General features: G+C 59.9%; 2 protein-coding genes across 9 annotated transcripts in view; one reads left to right on the top strand and one right to left on the bottom strand.

The window, feature by feature from the left end:
- The window catches only part of LOC142929609 (transmembrane protein 237-like), a 43899-nt gene extending 37378 nt beyond the window's left edge, over positions 1–6521 (bottom strand). Inside the window, exons 1-2 of one of the 8 annotated variants that reach the window (XM_076071196.1) lie at positions 6399–6521; positions 4377–4408 (exon numbers count right to left, since the gene is read on the bottom strand). Coding sequence is in view for 4 of the 8 variants with exons in the window: in XM_076071199.1 (XP_075927314.1) it covers positions 4377–4408; positions 6399–6461 (95 nt within the window). In the remaining 4 variants the exon portion in view is untranslated. Of the gene's footprint in view, positions 1–4090; positions 4357–4376; positions 4409–4461; positions 6378–6398 lie in introns of those variants that run through there. The other 7 variants (XM_076071199.1, XM_076071195.1, XM_076071194.1 and 4 more) reach the window with 7 other exon arrangements.
- A 10372-nt stretch (positions 6522–16893) lies between these two features.
- LOC142929651 (uncharacterized) lies at positions 16894–18590 on the top strand (the record flags this gene model as incomplete). Its single annotated transcript, XM_076071350.1, has 1 exon — positions 16894–18590. A coding segment is annotated over one exon (1590 nt), but the record flags the coding sequence as incomplete, so codon positions are not given.
- Between the last annotated feature and the right edge of the window lie 3583 nt (positions 18591–22173).

Here is a 22173-nt window from a genome sequence, read left to right as displayed (position 1 = left end):
AATTCTCACGACGTTTCGACCATAACTCAAACGGTCATCATCAGGTGTGTCGGTTTGCATAAATTTATTTTGAAAACGGCATATTTAATTATTTATATATAAAAAAAATAACGTTTGCGTCACGCGCAACGATTGGCTGTTTGCCAGGACTAGTCCATCTATTTTTTTGAAAAGAGGAGGGGGGAGACGAAATTTGTTTTTATGTATGCTGTCTGAAAGCCACTGTAAGCGTGAACAATCAATCAAGAACTGAAATGATTTATCAAATCTTTCCAATGATTGCTAAGATAGAATCCATCTTCTCGGTTGAAATTGTCTCTGTGTTTGTATATGTGGATAGCCTCATGAACGAATCTCTCATGGAAGCCAGATGGCTTACAAAGAACCTCCGTCTTGGAAAAGTCAATGGCATGTGAGCCTACTGAATTAGAACAATGATCTGCTACGGCCGAGGTGTTGGTCCTACCGTGTTTAAGGTTTGCTTTATGTTCACGAATGCGGTCCGAGATATGGCGTTTGGTTTCTCCAATGTAACTACTACCACAGAGGCAACTTAGTTTGTAGACACCAGGGTATTGTATGTCCGGAATCACATCTTTTACAGACGGAACCAGATCACGGATTTTATGTAATGTGTTGAAACGGACCTGGATCTTGTGTTTATTCAAGATTTTGGAGATCTTTTTTGTGATCCCAGCAATGTAGGGTAAAGTGATGGTTTTGAAAGGCTCCTCAAGAGGGTTCTTCTTCATGGTTTGAGTGATAGCTTTGCGGATTGTATAGTCGGAGTAACCATTAGCCCTAAGAGCTTGGTGTACGTGCTTGAGTTCACTGCTTATGTGTTCCTGGTCGGATATGCATTGGGCTCTATGATACAGAGTCTTGATGAGAGAATTCTTCTGTGATGGATGGTGGTGGGAATCCGGTTTCAGATAAGCATCCGTATGGGTAGCTTTCCTGTAGACAGAGTGGCTCATTGAACCATCAGGTCTCTTTTTAATTAGGACATCCAAAAAAGGTATCTTGCCATCTATTTCGACTTCCATGGTAAATCTGATGGCTGGGTGTATGGAATTGATGTGGTCGAAGAATTGGTCTAGAGCAGGCCGGCCATGTGGCCAGATGACAAAAGTGTCATCCACGTACCTCTTCCATAAGGTTGGGCGCAGAGTGGCAGTCTGGATGGCGTCAGTCTCAAATTTCTCCATGAAAATGTTAGCTATAACTGGAGAAAGGGGGGAGCCCATTGGGGTGCCCTCAGTTTGTTTGTAGAAAGTTCCATTCCAAGTGAAGTATGTATTGGTTAAACAGTGTCTCACCAGGGGGGGTACCTCAGTGTTTAGTCCTTGATGAACCAAGTCTTCAATGATTGCAATGGTGTCAGGTACAGGAACCTTGGTGAATAAGGAAACTACATCAAAACTGACAAGCAGGTCGTCTGGGGACAGGGAAATACCCTTGATTGTTGATACCAGGTGAGTAGAATTTTGTACCGCAGAGGTGGTCTTTCCAGTGAAAGGACGCAGGATTTCAGACAAAAAACGAGCTAGTTTGTAGGTGGGGGAGCTGATAGTAGAGACTATGGGACGAAGAGGTGTATCAACTTTATGTATTTTTGGTAAGCCGTATAATCTTGGTGGCCTGGCAGCAGAAGGTTTCAACGAAAACTGTTTAGATTGATCAATTAATGCGGTTGAATCAGAAATTATTTTGTTGGTTTGTGTGACGAGGCTGTTGGTGGGATCTCTTTTTATTTTTGTATAACTACCATCGTCGAGTAATTCTTTAATTTTGTTGTTGTATTCTATTTTATCCATGATAACAGTAGCATTGCCTACTGTTATCATGGATAACAGTAGGCAATGCTACTGTTATCATGGCCAGCTAGCAACCTCAGCAAAGATGAGCGTTTTGAATTATATAAATTAAAAAAGAGGAATGATATTGTAGTTCTCTCAGCTGACAAAGGCAATGCTACTGTTATCATGGATAAAATAGAATACAACAACAAAATTAAAGAATTACTCGACGATGGTAGTTATACAAAAAATAAAAAGAGATCCCACCAACAGCCTCGTCACACAAACCAACAAAATAATTTCTGATTCAACCGCATTAATTGATCAATCTAAACAGTTTTCGTTGAAACCTTCTGCTGCCAGGCCACCAAGATTATACGGCTTACCAAAAATACATAAAGTTGATACACCTCTTCGTCCCATAGTCTCTACTATCAGCTCCCCCACCTACAAACTAGCTCGTTTTTTGTCTGAAATCCTGCGTCCTTTCACTGGAAAGACCACCTCTGCGGTACAAAATTCTACTCACCTGGTATCAACAATCAAGGGTATTTCCCTGTCCCCAGACGACCTGCTTGTCAGTTTTGATGTAGTTTCCTTATTCACCAAGGTTCCTGTACCTGACACCATTGCAATCATTGAAGACTTGGTTCATCAAGGACTAAACACTGAGGTACCCCCCCTGGTGAGACACTGTTTAACCAATACATACTTCACTTGGAATGGAACTTTCTACAAACAAACTGAGGGCACCCCAATGGGCTCCCCCCTTTCTCCAGTTATAGCTAACATTTTCATGGAGAAATTTGAGACTGACGCCATCCAGACTGCCACTCTGCGCCCAACCTTATGGAAGAGGTACGTGGATGACACTTTTGTCATCTGGCCACATGGCCGGCCTGCTCTAGACCAATTCTTCGACCACATCAATTCCATACACCCAGCCATCAGATTTACCATGGAAGTCGAAATAGATGGCAAGATACCTTTTTTGGATGTCCTAATTAAAAAGAGACCTGATGGTTCAATGAGCCACTCTGTCTACAGGAAAGCTACCCATACGGATGCTTATCTGAAACCGGATTCCCACCACCATCCATCACAGAAGAATTCTCTCATCAAGACTCTGTATCATAGAGCCCAATGCATATCCGACCAGGAACACATAAGCAGTGAACTCAAGCACGTACACCAAGCTCTTAGGGCTAATGGTTACTCCGACTATACAATCCGCAAAGCTATCACTCAAACCATGAAGAAGAACCCTCTTGAGGAGCCTTTCAAAACCATCACTTTACCCTACATTGCTGGGATCACAAAAAAGATCTCCAAAATCTTGAATAAACACAAGATCCAGGTCCGTTTCAACACATTACATAAAATCCGTGATCTGGTTCCGTCTGTAAAAGATGTGATTCCGGACATACAATACCCTGGTGTCTACAAACTAAGTTGCCTCTGTGGTAGTAGTTACATTGGAGAAACCAAACGCCATATCTCGGACCGCATTCGTGAACATAAAGCAGACCTTAAACACGGTAGGACCAACACCTCGGCCGTAGCAGATCATTGTTCTAATTCAGTAGGCTCACATGCCATTGACTTTTCCAAGACGGAGGTTCTTTGTAAGCCATCTGGCTTCCATGAGAGATTCGTTCATGAGGCTATCCACATATACAAACACAGAGACAATTTCAACCGAGAAGATGGATTCTATCTTAGCAATCATTGGAAAGATTTGATAAATCATTTCAGTTCTTGATTGATTGTTCACGCTTACAGTGGCTTTCAGACAGCATACATTATAAAAAATTTCGTCTCCCCCCTCCTCTTTTCAAAAAAATAGATGGACTAGTCCTGGCAAACAGCCAATCGTTGCGCGTGACGCAAACGTTATTTTTTATATATAAATAAATAAATATGCCGTTTTCAAAATAAATTTATGTAAACCGACACACCTGATGATGACCGTTTGAGTTATGGTCGAAACGTCGTGAGAATTTTTTATTGTTTTATATATATTTTGTTATTTTGTTGTTTCTCTTCAACGTGACTTTACCGAAAAAACTAAGAATATAAAAGCATGCACTGTTCGTGAAACTGAATGGCCTGCACGAGACAGCCTCATTTATGGAGCCATCTCAACATTGTGAGTACAAAGGCCACAAAAAAGGCGAGCAGTATAGGACAATGCAAACGATAATTAATAACACGGTGCTCATTTTAAAAATAATAAAATGCATGGCCCAAAAATGTGGCATTCTGTAAGTGATAATGCCGTTGTGTTTTACCTGGTTAAAGTAATTTAACCAACTGATCCATACGCATTCCCAGTGAGTGTCCCAGGCAAATTTGCTTCAACACAGCCACTATGTTGGCTTGTCTCACGATTATTTTCAATGAGGCCTTGCCTCGCTCCAAGGTTCAAGTTTTTGTTGTTCAGTTTTTACAAGCGGATTTTTGACGCAACAACACAAAAAAAGCATCGGCTTATTATGGGTAAAATTACATGTTTGAAGTTGCATGTTGCTAATTGTATGTGACGTGACTGAGCACTGAAGTAACAATTCATCTTACACAGGGAGAGGTGGCAAAGCCCGAGGAATATTCTGCAAAAGAAAATAGAAAAATCATACATACGCATGGATTCTGCAATGCTTACCAACAACCGGTTGTCTGTGGGAGTATTCACTCTTTTAATGAATGAGCATGAACTGCTCTGACATGGCTCAGAAATGTGGTCGCTAACGCAGAAAATGTAGTGTGCAAACAAGCATGGAGAGATGTATGGTTTCCACTGAGAGGGGGGGCACACGGGTGAGAGAGAACGCACGCGGGATACCGCGGGCATCATCTTTGACTGCCACGGAGAGTGAGGGGGCTTGGGCAGGAGGCGTCACGGCTACATGGGAATGATAGCGGCAGCCAAGAAACGGAACAGAAGGGACGGAACGATGAATTCAGCTATTTTGCAGTTGTGTTAGTATTAAAATGTTTTATTTTACCAGGTAAGGCCCACTGAGCTATGTAGCACTTTTTTCAGAAGCGACCTGGGCACAATTGAAATCTCAAAGAAGAAATGTATAGCAACAAAAAAGACTGTAAACGCGTCCTTAAAATACACGTGTATTGTTGTCGATCGTGGTGAGTTGCGTTATTGGGGGGTAAATGATGAGATGTGTTGTTATCGTGCTGTCTAGTGCTGCGTCGAGACTGTAGGGTAGTGTGGTCGATATGGAGTCACAGTGAATGCGTCTCTTGCAGTGAGTTTCTGTAGTCGTGTCTCTGTGGCAGTGAGTAGTAGTGTTAGTAGTAGTGTGAGTAGTATTGTTTGTAGTGTCTCTGTAGCAGTAGTAGTCTTAGTAGCAGTGTTAGTAGTAGTAGTGACTAGTAAGAGTATTATTGTTTGTAGTGTCACAGTCACATAGTCACTTTAAGATGTTTTTATTGTTCGTGTTTTTTGTTGGTTGTGGTTGCACCCGATTCTAGAGCCGAATGGCTCACATGGCTATACCAAAATAAATAAACTGAAACTCTGTGGTGGTAGTAGTCGTAGTGAGCAGTAGTGTTAGTAATAGTGTTAGTAGTAATAGTGACTAGTAGTGACGAGTGTTGTTGTTTGTGAGGTCTGAGTTGGTAGTAGTGACTCGTAGTAGTGACTAGCATTACTGTTTGTAGTGTCTGTGTTAGTAGTAGTGACTAGTAGTGACTAGTGTTATTGCTTGTAGTGTCTGTGTTAGTAGTAGTGACAAGTGTTATTGTGTGTAGTGTCTGTGTTAGCAGTAGTAGTGACTACTAGTGACTAGTGTTATTGCTTGTAGTGTCTGTGTTAGTAGTAGTAGTGACAAGTGTTATTGTGTGTAGTGTCTGTGTTAGCAGTAGTAGTGACTACTAGTGACTAGTGTTATTGCTTGTAGTGTCTGTGTTAGTAGTAGTAGTGACTAGTAGTGACTTGTGTTATTGTTTGTTGTGTCTGTGTTAGAAGTAGTGACAAGTGTTATTGTTTGTAGTGTCTGTGTTAGTAGTAGTGACTAGTAGTGTCTAGTGTTATTGTTTGAAGTGTCTGTGTTAGTAGTAGTGACTAGTAGTGACTTGTGTTATTGTTTGTAGTGTGTGTGTTAGTAGAAGTAGTGACAAGTGTTATTGTTTGTAGTGTCTGTGTTAGCAGTAGTGACTAGTAGTGTCTAGTGTTATTGTTTGTAGTGTCTGTGTTAGTAGTAGTGACGAGTAGTGACTTGTGTTATTGTTTGTAGTGTGTGTGTTAGTAGAAGTAGTGACAAGTGTTATTGTTTGTAGTGTCTGTGTTAGTAGTAGTGACTAGTAGTGATTTGTGTTATTGTTTGTAGTGTGTGTTAGTAGAAGTAGTGACAAGTGTTATTGTTTGTAGTGTCTGTGTTAGCAGTAGTGACTAGTAGTGTCTAGTGTTATTCTTTGAAGTGTCTGTGTTAGTAGTAGTGACTAGTAGTGATTTGTGTCATTGTTTGTAGTGTGTGTGTTAGTAGAAGTAGTGATAAGTGTTATTGTTTGTAGTGTCTGTGTTAGCAGTAGTGACTAGTAGTGTCTAGTGTTATTGTTTGAAGTGTCTCTGTGTCTCCTCACGCCGTTGCTCATCGCCGCGCGTCTTGGGCCGCTGGTCGCTGGGGGTAACCCGGGTGACGTCATCAGAGGGCGCGCGCGGCGGCGGCGCCTGCGTCACGTGACGAGTGGTGCCGGGTCGCCACTCGTCACGTGCTGCAGCGCTCGGCTCGACACCCTGCGCAGACTTCGGGGGCCGCCTCGCTCCCATTCCGCGCCCACTCTCACCCATATCGCTCCCACTCCCACCTCGCTCCCACTCTCACCCACCTCGCTCCCACTCCCGCCTCGCTCCTACTCCCGCCTCTCTCCCACTCCCATCTTGCTCCCACTCCCACCCGCCTCGCTCCCACTCCCATCTCGCTCTCACTTTCACCCACCTCGCTCCTACTCCCAACCGCCTCGCTCCCACTCTCACCCACCTCGCTCCCAATCCCACCCGCCTCTCTCCCACTCCCACCTCGCTCCCACCTTGCTCCCACCTTGCTCCCACTCCCACCCGCCTCGCTCCCACTCCCGCCTCGTTCCCACTCTCACCGGCCTCGCACCCACTATCACCGGCCTCGCACCCACTCCCACCTCGCTCCCACTATCACCCACCTCGCTCCCGCCTCGCTCCCACCTCGCTCCCACTCCCGCCTTGCTCCCACTCTCACCCACCTGGCTCCCACTCTCACTCGCTTCGCTCCCACCTCGCTCCGACTCTCACCTCGCTCCGACTCTCACCCACCTCGCTTCCACTCCAACCCGCCTCGCTCCCACTGCCACCCGCCTCGCTCCCACTCTCACCCGCCTGGTTCCCACTCTCACCCACTTTGCTGCAACCTCGCCACTCCCGCCTCGCTCCCATTATCACCCGCCGCGCTCCCACTCCGACCCGCCTCGCTCCCACCTCGCTCCTACTCCCACCCACCTCGGTACCACTCCCACCCACCTTGCTCCCACTCTCAACCGCCTCGCTCCCACTCCCAACCGCCTCGCTCCCACCTCCCTCCCACTCCCGCCTCGCTCCCACTCCCCCCGCCTTGGTCCCACTGCCCCCCGCCTCGCTCCAACCTCGCTCCCACTCTCACCCACCAGGCTCCAACTCCAACCCGCCTCACTCCCACCTCGCTCCCACTCTCAGCCGCCTCTCTCCCTCTCCCACCCGCCTCGCTCCCACCTCGTTGCCACTCTCACCCGCCTCGCTCCCATTCTCACCCACCGCGCTCCCACTCCCACCCGCCTCGCTCTCATTCTCAATTACCTCACTCCCACTCTCACTCACCTGGCTCCCACTCCCACACGCATCACTCCCTCCCACTCTTACCTGCCTCGCTCCCACTCCCACACGCCTCGCTCCCACTCCGACCCTCCTCGCTCCCACTCTGGCCTCGCTCCCACTCCCACCCGTCGCGCTCCCACTCCTGCCTCGCTCCGACTCCCGCCTCGCTCCCATCCCCGCTCCCATCCCCGCCTCGCTCCCACTCCCACCCGCCTCGCTCCCACTCCCGCCTTGCTCCCACTCCTTCCCCGCTCCCACTCCTACCTCGCTCCCACCTCGCTCCCACCCCCACCCGCCTCGCTCCCCCTCCCACCCGCCTCGCTCCCCCTCCCACCCGCCTCGCTCCCACTCCCACCCACCTCACTCCTGCCTCGCTCCCACTCCTGTCTCGCTCCGACTCCCGCCTCGCTCCGAATCTCACCCATCTCGCTCCCACTCCCACCCGCCTCGCTCCTACCTCGCTCCCACTCTCATCCGCCTCGCTCCCACTCCCGCCTCACTACCACTCCCACCACCTCTCTCACACCCGCCTCGCTCCCACTCCCGCCTCGCTCCCATTCTCCCCCGCCTCGCTCCCATTCTCCCCCACCTGGCTCCTACTCTAAAACACTTCGCTCCCACCTCGCTCCAACTCCTGCCTCGCTCCCACTCCCAACTGTCTCGCTCCCACTCCCACACGCCTCGCTCTCACCTCCCTCCCACTCTCACCCGCCTCGCTTCCACTCACACCCACCTCGCTCCCACTCCCGCCCGCCTCGCTCCTACCTCGTTCCCACTCCCACCCGCCTCGCTCCCTCTCCAACCCGCCTCGCTCCCACTCACATCTCGCTCCCACTCCCACCCCCGCATCGCTCCCATTCCCAACCCCCTCGCTCCCACTCCCACCCGACTCACTGCCACTCCCATCTCGCTCCCACTCCCACCCGCCTCGCTCCCACTCCCACCTCGCTCCCACCTCGCTCCCACCTCGCTCCCACCTCGCTCCCACTTCCAACATGCCTTGCTCACGCTCCCACTCCCGCCTCGCTCCTACCTCGCTGCCACTCTCACCCGCCTCGCTCCCATTCTCACCCGTCTCGCTCCCACCCGCCTTGCTCCCACTTTGTTCCCGCTCCCGCCTTGCTCCCACTCTCACCTGCCTCGCTGCCACTCGCATCCGCCTCGCTCGCACCTCGCTCCCACTCTCACCCACCTCGCTCCCACTCCCAACCACCTCGCTCCCACTCCCCCCCGCCTCGCTCCCACCTCACTCCCACTCTCACCTGCCTCACTCCAACTCCCACCCGCCTCGCTCTCACTCCCATCTCGCTCCCACTCCCACCCACCTCCCTCCCACTCCCACCTCGCTCCCAACTAGCTCCCTCTCCGAGCTCGCTCCCACCTCGCTCCCACTCTCACCCACCTCGCTCCCACCTCCCCACTTTCACCCGCCTCGCTCCCAATCCCACCCGCCTCTCTACCACTCCCACCTCGCTCTCACCTCGCTCCCACTCCCACCCACCTCCCTCCCACTCCCACCTCGCTCCCAACTAGCTCCCTCTCCGAGCTCGCTCCCACCTCGCTCCCACTCTCACCCACCTCGCTCCCACCTCCCCACTTTCACCCGCCTCGCTCCCACTCCCACCTCGTTCCCACCTCGCTCCCACTCCCAACCGCCTCGTTCCCACTCCCACCCGCCTCGCTCTCACTCCCGCATCACTGGCACTCTCAGCCGCCTCGCTCCCACTCCAACCCGCCTCGCTCCCACTCCAAGCCACCTCGCTCCCACTCACATCTCTGACCCACTCTCACCCGCCCCGCTCCCACTCCCGCCTCGCTCCCACTCCCACCCCCCCTTGCTCCAACTCCCACCCGCCTTGCTCCCACTCCCACCCGCCTCGCTCCCACTCCCATCTCGCTCCCACTCCCACCTCGCTCTAACCTCTCTCCCACTCCCAACTGCCTCGCTCACGCTCCCTCTCCCACCCGCCTGGCTCCCACTCCCACCCACCTCACTCCCACCTCCTTCCTCTCACCCGCCTCGTTCCCACTCTCACCCACCTGACTCCCACTTTCACCCATTTCGCTCCCACCTCTCTCCCACTCTCACCTGCCTCGCTCCCATTCGCACCCGCCTCGCTCCCACTTTGCTCCCATTCTCACCCACCTCGCTCCCACTCCCACCTCGCTCCCTCTCCCACCCGCCTCGCTCCCACTCCCACCTCGTTCCCACCTCGCTCCCACTCCCACCCGCCTCGCTCCCACTCCCGCCTCGCTCTCACTCCTACCCGACTCGCTCCCACTCCAACCTGCCTCGCTCCCACTCCAAGCCGCCTCGCTCCCACTCACATCTCGGTCCCACTCTCACCCGCCCCGCTTCCACTCCCGCCTCGCTCCCACTCCCACCCCCCCTGGCTCCCACTCCCATCTCGCTCCCACTCCCAACCGCCTCGCTCACTCTCCCACTCCCGCCTCGCTCACTCTCCCACTCCCGCCTCGCTCCCTCTCCCACCCGCCTGGCTCCCACTCCCGCTTTGCTCCCACTCCCACCCGCCTCGCTCCCACCTCGCACCCACTCCCACCCGCCTCGCTTCCACCTCCCTCCCACTTTCACCCGCCTTGTTCCCACTCCCACCTCGCTCCCTCCTCGCTCCCACTCCCACCCGCCTCATTCCCTCTCCCGACTCGCTCCCACCCGCCTCACTCCCACTTCACTCCCACTCTCACCCGCCTTGCTCCCACTTTCACCCATTTCGCTTCCACCTCACTCCCGCTCCCGCCTCTCTCCCACTCTCAACTGCCTCGCTCTTAATCGCACCCGCCTCGCTCCCACCTTGCTCCCACTCTCACCCGCATTGCTCCAATTCCCACCCACCTCTCTCCCACTCTCACCCGCCTCGCTCCCACTCGCACCCGCCTCGCTCCCACCTCGCTCCCACTCTCACGCACCTGGCTTCCACTCCCCCCCCGCCGCGCTCCCACTCCCACCCGCCTCACTCCCACCTCGCTCCCACTCCCACTCCCACCCGCCTCGCTACCACTCCCACCCGCCTCGCTCCCTCTCGCTCCCACTCTCAACCGCCTCGCTCCCACTCCCACCCGCCTCGCTCCCACCTCGCTCCCACTCCCACCCGCCTCGCTATCACTCCCACCTTGCTCCAACTCTCAACCGCCTCGCTCCCACTCACAACCGCCTCGCTCCCACCTCCCTCCCACTCCCGCCTCGGTCCCACTCCCACCCGTCTCGCTCCCACTCCCACCCACCTCGCTCCCACTCCCACCTCGCTCCCAACTAGCTCCCATTCCCACCTCGCTCCCACCTCGCTCCTACTCCCAACCGCCTCGCTCCCACCTCGCTCCCACTCTCACCCACCTCGCTCCCACTCCCACCCGCCTCGCTCCCATACCCACCCGCCTTGCTCCCACTCCCGCTTCGCTCCCACTCCCACCTCGCTCCCACTCCCACCGGCCTCGCTCTCACCTCCCTCCCACTCTCTCCCGCCTGGCTCCCACTCTCAACCGCTTCGCTCCCACTCCCTCCTCGCTTTCACTCCCACCCGCCTCGCTCCCACCTTGCTGCCACTCTCACCCACCTCGCTCCCACTCCCACCTCGCTCCCACTCTCACCCACCTCGCTCCCACTCCCACCTCGCTCCCACTCCCACCCACCTCGCTCCCACCTCCCTCCCACTCTTACATGCCTCGCTCCCACTCCCACCCACCTCGCTCCCTCTCCCACATGCCTCGCTCCAACCTCCCTCCCACTCTCACATGCCTCTCTCCCACTCCCACCCGCCTCGCTCCCACTCCCACCTCGCTCCCACTCCCACCCGCCTCGCTCCCACTCCCACCCGCCAGCTCCCACTCTCAACCGCTTCGCTCCCACCTCGCTCCCACTCCCTCCTCGCTCCCGCTTCCGCCTCGCTCCCATTCTCACCCGCCTCGCCCCCACTCCCACCTCGCTCCCACTCTCACCCGCCTCGCTCCCACTCCCCCTCGCCTCGCTCGCACCTCGCTCCCGCTCCCGCGACGCTCCCACTCTCACCCGCCTGGCTCCCACTCCCACCCGCCTTGCTCCCACCTCGCTCCCACTCTCACCCGCCCCGCTCCCACTCCCACCCCCCTCGCTCCCACTCCCACCCGCCTCGTTCTCACTCCCACCCGCCTCGCTCCCACTCCCACCTCGCTCCCAACTAGCTCCCACTCCCACCCCCCTCGCTCCCACTCCCACCCGTCTCGCTCACACCTCCCGCTCACTTTCACCCGTATCGCTCTCACTCCCACCTGCCTCGCTCCCACTCCCACCCGCCTCAATCCCACCTCCCTCCCACTCTCACCCCCCTCGCTCCCACTCCCACCCGCCTCGCTCCCACCTCCTTCCCACTCCCGCCTCGCTCCCACTCTCCCCCCCCTGGCTCCCATTCTCACCCATTTCGCTCCCACCTCGTTCCAACTCCCGCCTCGTTCCAATTCCCGCCTCGCTCCCACTCCCACCCGCCTCGCTCCCACCTCCCTCCCACTCCCTCCTCGCTCCCACTCCCACCCGCCTCACTCCCACTTCCACCCCCCCCTCGCTCCCACTCCCACCCGCCTCGCTCTCACCTCGCTCCCACTCTCCCCCGCCTCGCTCCCACTCCCACCTGCCTTGCTCCCACTCCCGCCTGCCTTGCTCCCACTGCCGCCTCGCTCCCATTCCCACCCGCCTTGCTCCCACCTCCCTCCCACTCTCACCCGCCTTGCTCCCACTCCCACCCGCCTTGCTCCCACTCCCGTCTGCCTTGCTCCCACTCCCGCCTCGCTCCCACTCCCAGCCGCCTCGCTCCCACCTCCCTCCCACTCCCGCCTCGCTCCCACTTTGACCCCCCTGGCTCACACTCTCCCCCATTTTGCTCCCACCTCGCTCCCACTCCCTCCTCGTTCTCACTCCCGTCTCGCTCCCACTCTCACCCGCCTTGTTCCAACTCCCACCTGCCTCGCTCCCACTCCCAACTTCCTCACACCCACCTCGCTCCCACTCCCGCCTCGCCCACACTCCCACCTCGCTCCCACCTCGCTCCCACTCCCACCCGCCTCGCTCCCACTCCGACCCGCCTCGCTCCCACTCTCGCCTCGCTCCCACTCCCACCCGCCTTGCTTCCACCTCGCTCTCACTCTCACCCGCCTCGCTCCCACCTCGCTGCCACTCTCACCCACCTAGCTCCCATTCTCACCCGCCTCGCTCCCACTCCCCCTCACCTCGCTCCCACCTCACTCCCGATCCCGCCTCGCTCCCACTCTCACCCGCCTGGCTCCCACTCCCACCCGGCTCGCTTCCATCTCGCTCCCACTCTCTCCCGGCGTGCTCCCACTCCCACCCCACTTGCTCCCACCTCCCTCCCACCCTCACCCACCTCGCTCCCACTCTCACACGCCTCGCTCTCACTCCCAACCACCTTGCTCCCACCTCCCTCCCACTCCCGCCTTGCTCCCACTCTGACCCGCCTCACTCCCACTCCCATCCGCCTCGCTCCCACTCCCGCCTTGCTCCCACTTCCACCCGCCTCACTCCCACCTCACTCCCCCTCTCACCCGCCTGGCTCCCACTCCCACCCACCTCGCTCCCACCCCCACTCTCACCCGCCTCGATCCCACTCCCACCCGCCTCACTACCACTCTCACCCACCTCGCTCCCACTCCCAGCCGCCTGGCTCCAACTCCCACCCGCATCACTCCCACCTCGCTCCATCTCTCACCCACCTAGCTTCCACTCCCACTCACCTCGCCCCCACCTCGACCCCACCTCGCTCCCATTCCCACCTGCCTGGCTCCCACTCCCGCTTCGCTCCCACTCCCACCTGCCTCTCTCCCACCTCGCTCCCACTCTCACCCACCTCGCTCCCACTCCCACCCGCCTTGCTCCCAACTCCCACTTTCACCCGCCTCGCTCCCATACCCACCCGCCTTGCTCCCTCTCCCGCTTCGCTCCCAATCCCACCTGCCTCGCTCTCACCTCCCTCCCACTCTCTCCCGCCTGGCTCCCACTCTCAACCGCTTCGCTCCTACCTCGCTCCCACTCCCTCCTCACTCCCACTCCCGCCTCGCTCCCATTCTCACCCGCCTCGCTCCCACTCCCACCCGCCTCGCTCCCACTCCCACCCGCCTCGCTCCCACTCCCACCCACCTCGCTCCCTCTCCCACCCGCCTCGCTCCCACCTCCCTCCCACTCTCACATGCCTCGCTCCCACTCCCACCCGCCTCGCTCCCACTCCCACCTCGCTCCCACTCCCACCTCGCTCCCACTCCCACCGGCCTCGCTCCCACTGCCACCTGCCTCGCTCCCACTCCTACCCGCCAGCTCCCAGTCTCAACTGCTTCACTCCCACCTCGCTCCCACTCCCTCCTCGCTCCCACTCCCGCCTCGCTCTCATTCTCACCCGCCTCGCCCCCACTCCCACCTACCTCCCACCTCGCTCCCACTCCCAGCTCACTCCCACTTTCACCTGCCTCGCTCCCACCTCGCTCCCACTCTCACCTCACTCCCACTCTCTCCCGCCTCGCTCCCACTCCCACCCACCTCGCTCCCACTCCCACCTCGCTCCCACCTCGCTCTCACTCCCAAACGCCTTGCTCCCACTCCCTCCTCGCTCCCACTCCCACCAGCCTCGCTCCCACCTCGCTCCCACTCCCACCCGCCTCGCTCCCACTCCCGCCTCGCTCCCATTCTCACCCGCCTCGCTCCCACTCCCCCTCGCCTCGCTCCCACCTCGCTCCCGCTCCCGCCTCGCCCCCACTCTCACCCACCTCGCTTCCACCTCGCTCCCACTCCCACCCGCCTTGCTCCCACCTCGCTCCCACTCCCACCCGCCTTGCTCCCACCTCGCTCCCACTCTCACCCGCCGCGCTCCCACTCCCACCCGCCTCGCTCTCACTCCCACCCGCCTCGCTCTAACTCCCACCTCGCTCCCACTCCCACCCAACTTGCTCCTTCTCCCACCTTGCTCCCACCTCGCTCGCACTCCCAAATGCCTTGCTCCCAAGCCCTCCTCGCTCCCACTCCCACCCGCCTCGCTCCCATATCGCTCCCACTCCCACCCGCCTCGCTCCCACTCCCAACCGCCTCGCTCCCACCTCCCTCCCACTCCCGCCTCGCTTCCACTCTCACCCCCCTGGCTCCCATTCTCACCCATTTCGCTCCCACCTCGCTCCCACTCCCGCCTCGTTCCAACTCCCGCCTCATTCCAACTCCCGGCTCGTTCCAAATCCCGCCTTGCTCCCACTCCCATCTGCCTCGCTCCCACTCCCACCCGCCTCGCTCCCACCTCCCTCCCACTCGCGCCTCGCTCCCACTCTCACCCGCCTCGCTCCCACTCCCACCCGCCTCGCTCCCACTCCCACCTCGCTCCCAACTAGCTCCCACTCCCAGCTCGCTCCCACCTTGCTCCCACTCCCAAACGCCTTGCTCCCACTCCCACCTGCCTCGCTCCCACTCCCACCCGCCTCGCTCCCACTCCCACCCTCCTCGCTCCCACTTTCACCCATTTCGCTTCCACCTCCCTCCCAATCCCGCCTGGCTCCCACTCGCACCTCGCTCCCACTCCCACCCGCCTCGCTCCCACTCCCACCTCGCTCCCACTCTCACCCGCCTCGCTCCCACTCCCACCCGCCTCGCTCCCACCTCCCTCCAAATCCCGCCTCGCTCCCACGCTCACCCCCCTGGCTCCCACTCTCACCCATTTTGCTCCCACCTCGCTCCCACTCCCGCCTCGTTCCAACTCCCGCCTCGTTCCAACTCCCGCCTTGTTCCAACTCACGCCTCGCTCCCACTCTCACCTGCCTTGCTCCCGCTCCCACCCACCTCGCTCTCACTTCCACCTGTGTCGCTCCCACTCTCACTCCCACCTGCCTATTTTCCACTCCCACTCTCACCTGCCTAGCTCCTGCTCCAACCCGCCTTGCTCCCGCTCCCACTCCCTAGCCCCCACTCCCGCCCACCCGCCTCCCTATCGCTCTCACCCACCTCGCTCCCACTCCCACCTGCCTCACTCCCACTCCGACCCTCCTCACTCGAATTCCCACTGCTTTACTCCCATCTCCACTCCAACCAGCCTCGCTCCTACTCCCACTAGCCTCGCTCCTACTCCCACCCACCTCGCTCCCACTCCCCACCCTCTTTTCTCCGAATCCCACCCGCCTTGCTCCCACTCCCACCTCACTCCCGCTCTTTCTCCCACCTGCCTCGCTCTCACTCCCACTCGTCTCACTCCCACTCGCATCGCTCTTACTCCCACTCGCATCTCTCCCACTCTCACCTGCCTTGCTCCCAATCCAACCCGCCTAGCTCCCACTTCCTGGCTCCCACTCCCGCTCACCCGCCTCGCTCCCACTCCCACCCGCATCGCTTCCACTCCCACCCGCCTTGCTCCCACCCCTACCTGCCTCGCTTCCACTCCCACTCCCACCCTCCTCGCTCCCACTCACACCCTCCTCGCTTACTACTCCCACCTGCTTCTCTCCCACTTACACTCTCACCTGCCTCGCTCCCACTCCAACACGCCTTGCTCTCACTCCCACCCTCCTCGCTCCCATTCCCACCGCTTTACTCCCACCCCCACTCCCACCAGCCTCGCTCCTACTCTCACCCACCTCGCTCCCACTCTCACCCGCCTCGAGCCAACTCCCACCCGCCTTGCTCGCACTCCCACCGCACTCCCGCTCTTTCTCCCACCCGCCTCGCTCCCACTCCCACCCGCCTCGCTCTTACTCCCACTCGCCTCTCTCCCACTCCCACTCTCACCTGTCTTGCTCCCACTCCAACCTACCTTGCTCCCGCTCCCACCTCCTGGCTCCCACTCCCGCTCACCTGCGTCGCTCCCACTCCCACCCGCATCGGTCCCACTCCCACCTGCCTCTCTCCCACTAATCCTGTCACCTGCCTCGCTCCCACTCCAGCACGCCTTGCTCTCACTCCCACCCGAGTCGCTCCCAGACCCACCCGCCTTGCTTCCACTTCCACTCCCACCCTCCTCACTCCCACTCCCACTCGCCTCGCTCCACCTCTCACTCCGACCTGCCTCTCTCAAACTCCCACTCTCACGTGCCTAGCTCCCACTCCAACCCGTCTTGCTCCCGCTCCCACTTCCTGGCCCCCACTCCCGCCCACCCGCCTCGCTCCCGCTCCCACCCGCCTCGCTCTCGCTCCCACCCACCTCGCTTCCACTCCCACTCCCACCTCGCTTCCACTCCCACTCCCACCCTCCTCGCTCCCACTCCCACCTGCCTCTCTCCCACTAACACTCACCTGCCTCGCTCCCACTCGCCTCGCTCTTACTCCCACTCGCCTCTCTCCCACTCCCACTCTCACCCGCCTCGCTCCCACTCCCACTCCCACCCGCATCACTCCCGCTCCCACTCCCACCTGCCTCTCTCCCACTCCCACACTCACCTGCCTCACTCCCACTCCAACCCACTTTGCTCCAGCTCCCACTTCCTGGCTCCCATTCCTGCCCACCCGCCTCGCTCCTGCTCCCGCTCCCACTCCCACCCGCCTCGCTCCCGTCCTCACCCGCCTTTCCTCTGCTCCCACCCACCTCGATTCCACTCCCACTCCCACCCGCATCACTCCCGCTCCCACTCCCACCCTCACCTGCCTCGCTCCCACTTCCACCCTCCTCGCTTCCATTCCCACCGCTTTACTCCCACCCCCACTCCCACCAGCCTCGCTCCTACTCTCACCCACCTCGCTCCTACTCCCACCCACCTCGCTCCTACTCCCACCCACCTCGCTCCCACTCCCACCCGCCTCGCTCCCACCTCCCTCCCACTCTCACCCCCCTGGCTCCCATTCTCACCCATTTCGCTCCCACCTCGCTTCCACTCCCGCCTCGTTCCAACTCCCGCCTCGTTCCAACTCCCGCCTCGTTCCAAATCCCGCCTCGCTCCCACTCTCACCCGCCTTGCTCCAACTCCCACCTGCCTCGCTCCCACCTCCCGCCAACTCTCACCCGCCTTGCTCTCACTCCCACCCTCCTCGCTCGAATTCCCACTGCTTTACTCCCATCTCCACTCCCACCAGCCTCGCTCCTACTCCCACTAGCCTCGCTCCTACTCCCACCCACCTCGCTCCCACTCCCCACCCTCGTTTTTCCGAATCCCACCCGCCTTGCTCCCACTCCCACCTCACTCCCGCTCTTTCTCCCACCTGCCTCGCTCTCACTCGCACTCGTCTCACTCCCACTCGCATCGCTCTTACTCCCACTCGCATCTCTCCCACTCTCACCTGCCTTGCTCCCAATCCAACCCGCCTTGCTCCCACTTCCTGGCTCCCACTCCCGCTCACCCTCCTCGCTCCCACTCCCACCCGCATCGCTTCCACTCCCACCCGCCTTGATCATACCCCTACCTGCCTCGCTTCCACTCCCACTCCCACCCTCCTCGCTCCCACTCACACCCTCCTCGCTTACCACTCCCACCTGCTTCTCTCCCACTTACACTCTCACCTGCCTCGCTCCCACTCCAACACACCTTGCTCTCACTCCCACCCTCCTCGCTCCCATTCCCACCGCTTTACTCCCACCCCCACTCCCACCAGCCTCGCTCCTACTCTCACCCGCCTCGAGCCAACTCCCACCCGCCTTGCTCGCACTCCCACCTCACTCCCGCTCTTTCTCCCACCCGCCTCGCTCTTACTCCCACTCGCCTCTCTCCCACTCCCACTCTCACCTGCCTTGCTCCCACTCCAACCCACCTTGCTCCCGCTCCCACCTCCTGGCTCCCACTCCCGCTCACCCGCGTCGCTCCCACTCCCACCCGCATCGGTCCCACCCCCACCTGCCTCGTTTCCACCCCCACCCGCCTTGCTCCCACTCCCACCTGCCTCTCTCCCACTAATCCTGTCACCTGCCTCGCTCCCACTCCAGCACGCCTTGCTCTCACTCCCACCCGAGTCGCTCCCAGACCCACCCGCCTTGCTTCCACTTCCACTCCCACCCTATTCACTCCCACTCGCCTCGCTCCACCTCTCACTCCCACCTTCCTCTCTCAAACTCCCACTCTCACGTGCCTAGCTCCCACTCCAACCCGTCTTGCTCCCGCTCCCACTTCCTGGCACCCACTCCCGCCCACCCGCCTCGCTCTCGCTCCCACCCGCCTTTCCTCTGCTCCCACTACCACCCGCCTCGTTCCCACTCCCACCCGCCTCGCTCCCACTCCCACTCCCACCCTCCTCGCTCCCAATCCCACCCTCCTCGGTCCCACTCTCACCTGCCTCTCTCCCACTAACACTCACCTGCCTCGCTCCCACTCGCCTCGCTCTTACTCCCACTCGCCTCTCTCCCACTCCCACTCTCACCTGCCTTGCTCCCACTCCAACCCGCCTTGCTCCCACGTCCTGGCTCCCACTCCCACCTGCCTCTCTCCCACTCCCACACTCACCTGCCTCACTCCCACTCCAACCCACTTTGCTCCAGCTCCCACTTCCTGGCTCCCATTCCCGCCCACCCGCCTCGCTCCTGCTCCCGCTCCCACTCTCACCCGCCTCGCTCCCGTTCTCACCCGCCTTTCCTCTGCTCCCACTCTCACCCTCCTCGCTCTCACTCCCACCCGTGACGCTCCCACTATCACTCCCTCCTGCCTCTTTTCCACTCCCACTCTCACCTGCCTAGCTCCCATTCCAACCCGCCTTGCTCCCGCTACCACTTCTTGGCCCCCACTCCTGCCCACCCGCCTCGCTCTCGCTCCCACCCACCTCGCTTCCACTCCCACTCGCATCACTCCCGCTCCCACTCCCACCCTCACCTGCCTCGCTCCCACTTCCACCCTCCTCGCTTCCATTCCCACCGCTTTACTCCCACCCCCACTCCCACCAGCCTCGCTCCTACTCCCACCTGCCTCGCTCCTACTCCCACCCACCTCGCTCCCACTCCCACCCGCCTCGCTCCCACCTCCCTCCCACTCCCGCCTCGCTCCCACTCTCACGCCCCTGACTCCCATTCTCACCCATTTCGCTCCCACCTCGCTCCCACTCCCGCCTAGTTCCAACTCCCGCCTCGTTCCAACTCCCGCCTCGTTCCAACTCCCGCCTCGTTCCAACTCCCGCCTCGTTCCAAATCCCGCCTCGTTCCAAATCCCGCCTCGCTCCCACTCCCACCCGCCTCGCTCCCACTCCCACCTCGCTCCCACTCCCACCTGTCTCGCTCCCACTCCCACCCGCCTCGCTCCCACTCCCACACGCTTCGCTCCCACCTCCCTCTCACTCGCGTCTCGCTCCCACTCTCACCCGCCTGGCTCCCACTCTCACCCGCGTCGCTCCCACCTCGCTCCCACTCCCACCTTGCTCCCACTCCCACCCGCCTACCTCCCACCTCGCTCCCACTCCCACCTCACTCCCACTCTCACCCGCCTCGCTCCCACTCCCACCTGCCTCGCTCCCACCTCCCTCCCACTCCCACCCGCCTCGCTCCCACTCCCACCTGCCTCACTCCCACCCTCCTCGCTCGAATTCCCACTGCTTTACTCCCATCTCCACTCCCACCAGCCTCGCTCCTACTCCCACTAGCCTCGCTCCTACTCCCACCCACCTCGCTCCCACTCCCCACCCTCTTTTCTCCGAATCCCACCCGCCTTGCTCCCACTCCCAAGTCACTCCCGCTCTTTCTCCCACCTGCCTCGCTCTCACTCCCACTCGTCTCACTCCCACTCGCATCGCTCTTACTCCCACTCGCATCTCTCCCACTCTCACCTGCCTTGCTCCCAATCCAACCCGCCTTGCTCCCACTTCCTGGCTCCCACTCCCGCTCACCCGCCTCGTTCCCACTCCCACCCGCATCGCTTCCACTCCCACCCGCCTTGATCCCACCCCTACCTGCCTCGCTTCCACTCCCACTCCCACCCTCCTCGCTCCCACTCACACCTTCCTCGCATACCACTCCCACCTGCTTCTCTCCCACTTACACTCTCACCTGCCTCGCTCCCACTCCAACACACCTTGCTCTCACTCCCACCCTCCTCGCTCCCATTCCCACCGCTTTACTCCCACCCCCACTCCCACCAGCCTCGCTCCTACTCTCACCCACCTCGCTCCCACTCTCACCCGCCTCGAGCCAACTCCCACCCGCCTTGCTCGCACTCCCACCGCACTCCCGCTCTTTCTCCCACCCGCCTCGCTCCCACTCCCACCCGCCTCGCTCTTACTCCCACTCGCCTCTCTCCCACTCCCACTCTCACCTGCCTTGCTCCCACTCCAACCCACCTTGCTCCCGCTCCCACCTCCTGGCTCCCACTCCCGCTCACCCGCGTCGCTCCCACTCCCACCCGCATCGGTCCCACCCCCACCTGCCTCGCTTCCACCCCCACCCGCCTTGCTCCCACTCCCACCTGCCTCTCTCCCACTAATCCTGTCACCTGCCTCGCTCCCACTCCAGCACGCCTTGCTCTCACTCCCAGCCGAGTCGCTCCCAGACCCACCCGCCTTGCTTCCACTTCCACTCCCACCCTCCTCACTCCCACTCGCCTCGCTCCACCTCTCACTCCCACCTGCCTCTCTCAAACTTCCACTCTCACGTGCCTAGCTCCCACTCCAACCCGTCTTGCTCCCGCTCCCACTTCCTGGCCCCCACTCCCGCCCACCCGCCTCACTCTCGCTCCCACCCGCCTTTCCTCTGCTCCCACTACCACCCTTTCGCTCCCACTCTCACCTGCCTCGCTCCCACTCGCCTCGCTCTTACTCCCACTCGCCTCTCTCCCACTCTCACCTGCCTTGCTCAAAACTCCAACCCGCCTCGCTCCCACTCCCACTCCCACCCACATCGCTCCCACTCCCACCTGCCTCTCTCCCACTCCCACACTCACCTGCCTCACTCCCACTCCAACCCACTTTGTTCCAGCTCTCACTTCCTGGCTCCCATTCCCGCCCACCCGCCTCGCTCCTGCTCCCGCTCCCACTCCCACCCGCCTCGCTCCCGTTCTCACCCGCCTTTCCTCTGCTCCCACTCTCACCCTCCTCGCTCTCACTCCCACCCGTGACGCTCCCACTATCACTCCCTCCTGCCTCTTTTCCACTCCCACTCTCACCTGCCTAGCTCCCATTCCAACCCGCCTTGCTCCCGCTCCCACTTCTTGGCCCCCACTCCTGCCCACCCGCCTCGCTCTCGCTCCCACCCACCTCGCTTCCACTCCCACTCGCATCACTCCCGCTCCCACTCCCACCCTCACCTGCCTCGCTCCCACTTCCACCCTCCTCGCTTCCATTCCCACCGCTTTACTCCCACCCCCACTCCCACCAGCCTCGCTCCTACTCCCACCTGCCTCGCTCCTACTCCGACCCACCTCGCTCCCACACTCACCCGCCTCGCGCCAACTTCCACCGGACTCGCTCCCACTCCGACTCCCCACCCTCTTCTCTCCCACTCTCACCCGCTTTGCCCCCACTTCCACCTTACTCCCGCTCTTTCTTTCACCCACCTCGTTCCCACTCGCCTCGTTCTTACTCCCACTCGCCTCTCTCCCACTCCCACTCGCACTCGCACCTGCCTTGCTCCCACTCCAACCCACCTTGCTCCCACTCCCAATTCCTGGCTCGCA

The sequence above is a fragment of the Petromyzon marinus genome, chromosome 32 (assembly GCF_048934315.1).
Source record: "Petromyzon marinus isolate PM22_M1 ecotype Great Lakes invasive population chromosome 32, UKy_Petmar_22M1.pri1.0, whole genome shotgun sequence".
NCBI classification, from domain to species: Eukaryota; Metazoa; Chordata; class Hyperoartia; order Petromyzontiformes; family Petromyzontidae; genus Petromyzon; species Petromyzon marinus.
This window is presented reverse-complemented; position numbering and strand designations above follow the sequence as displayed.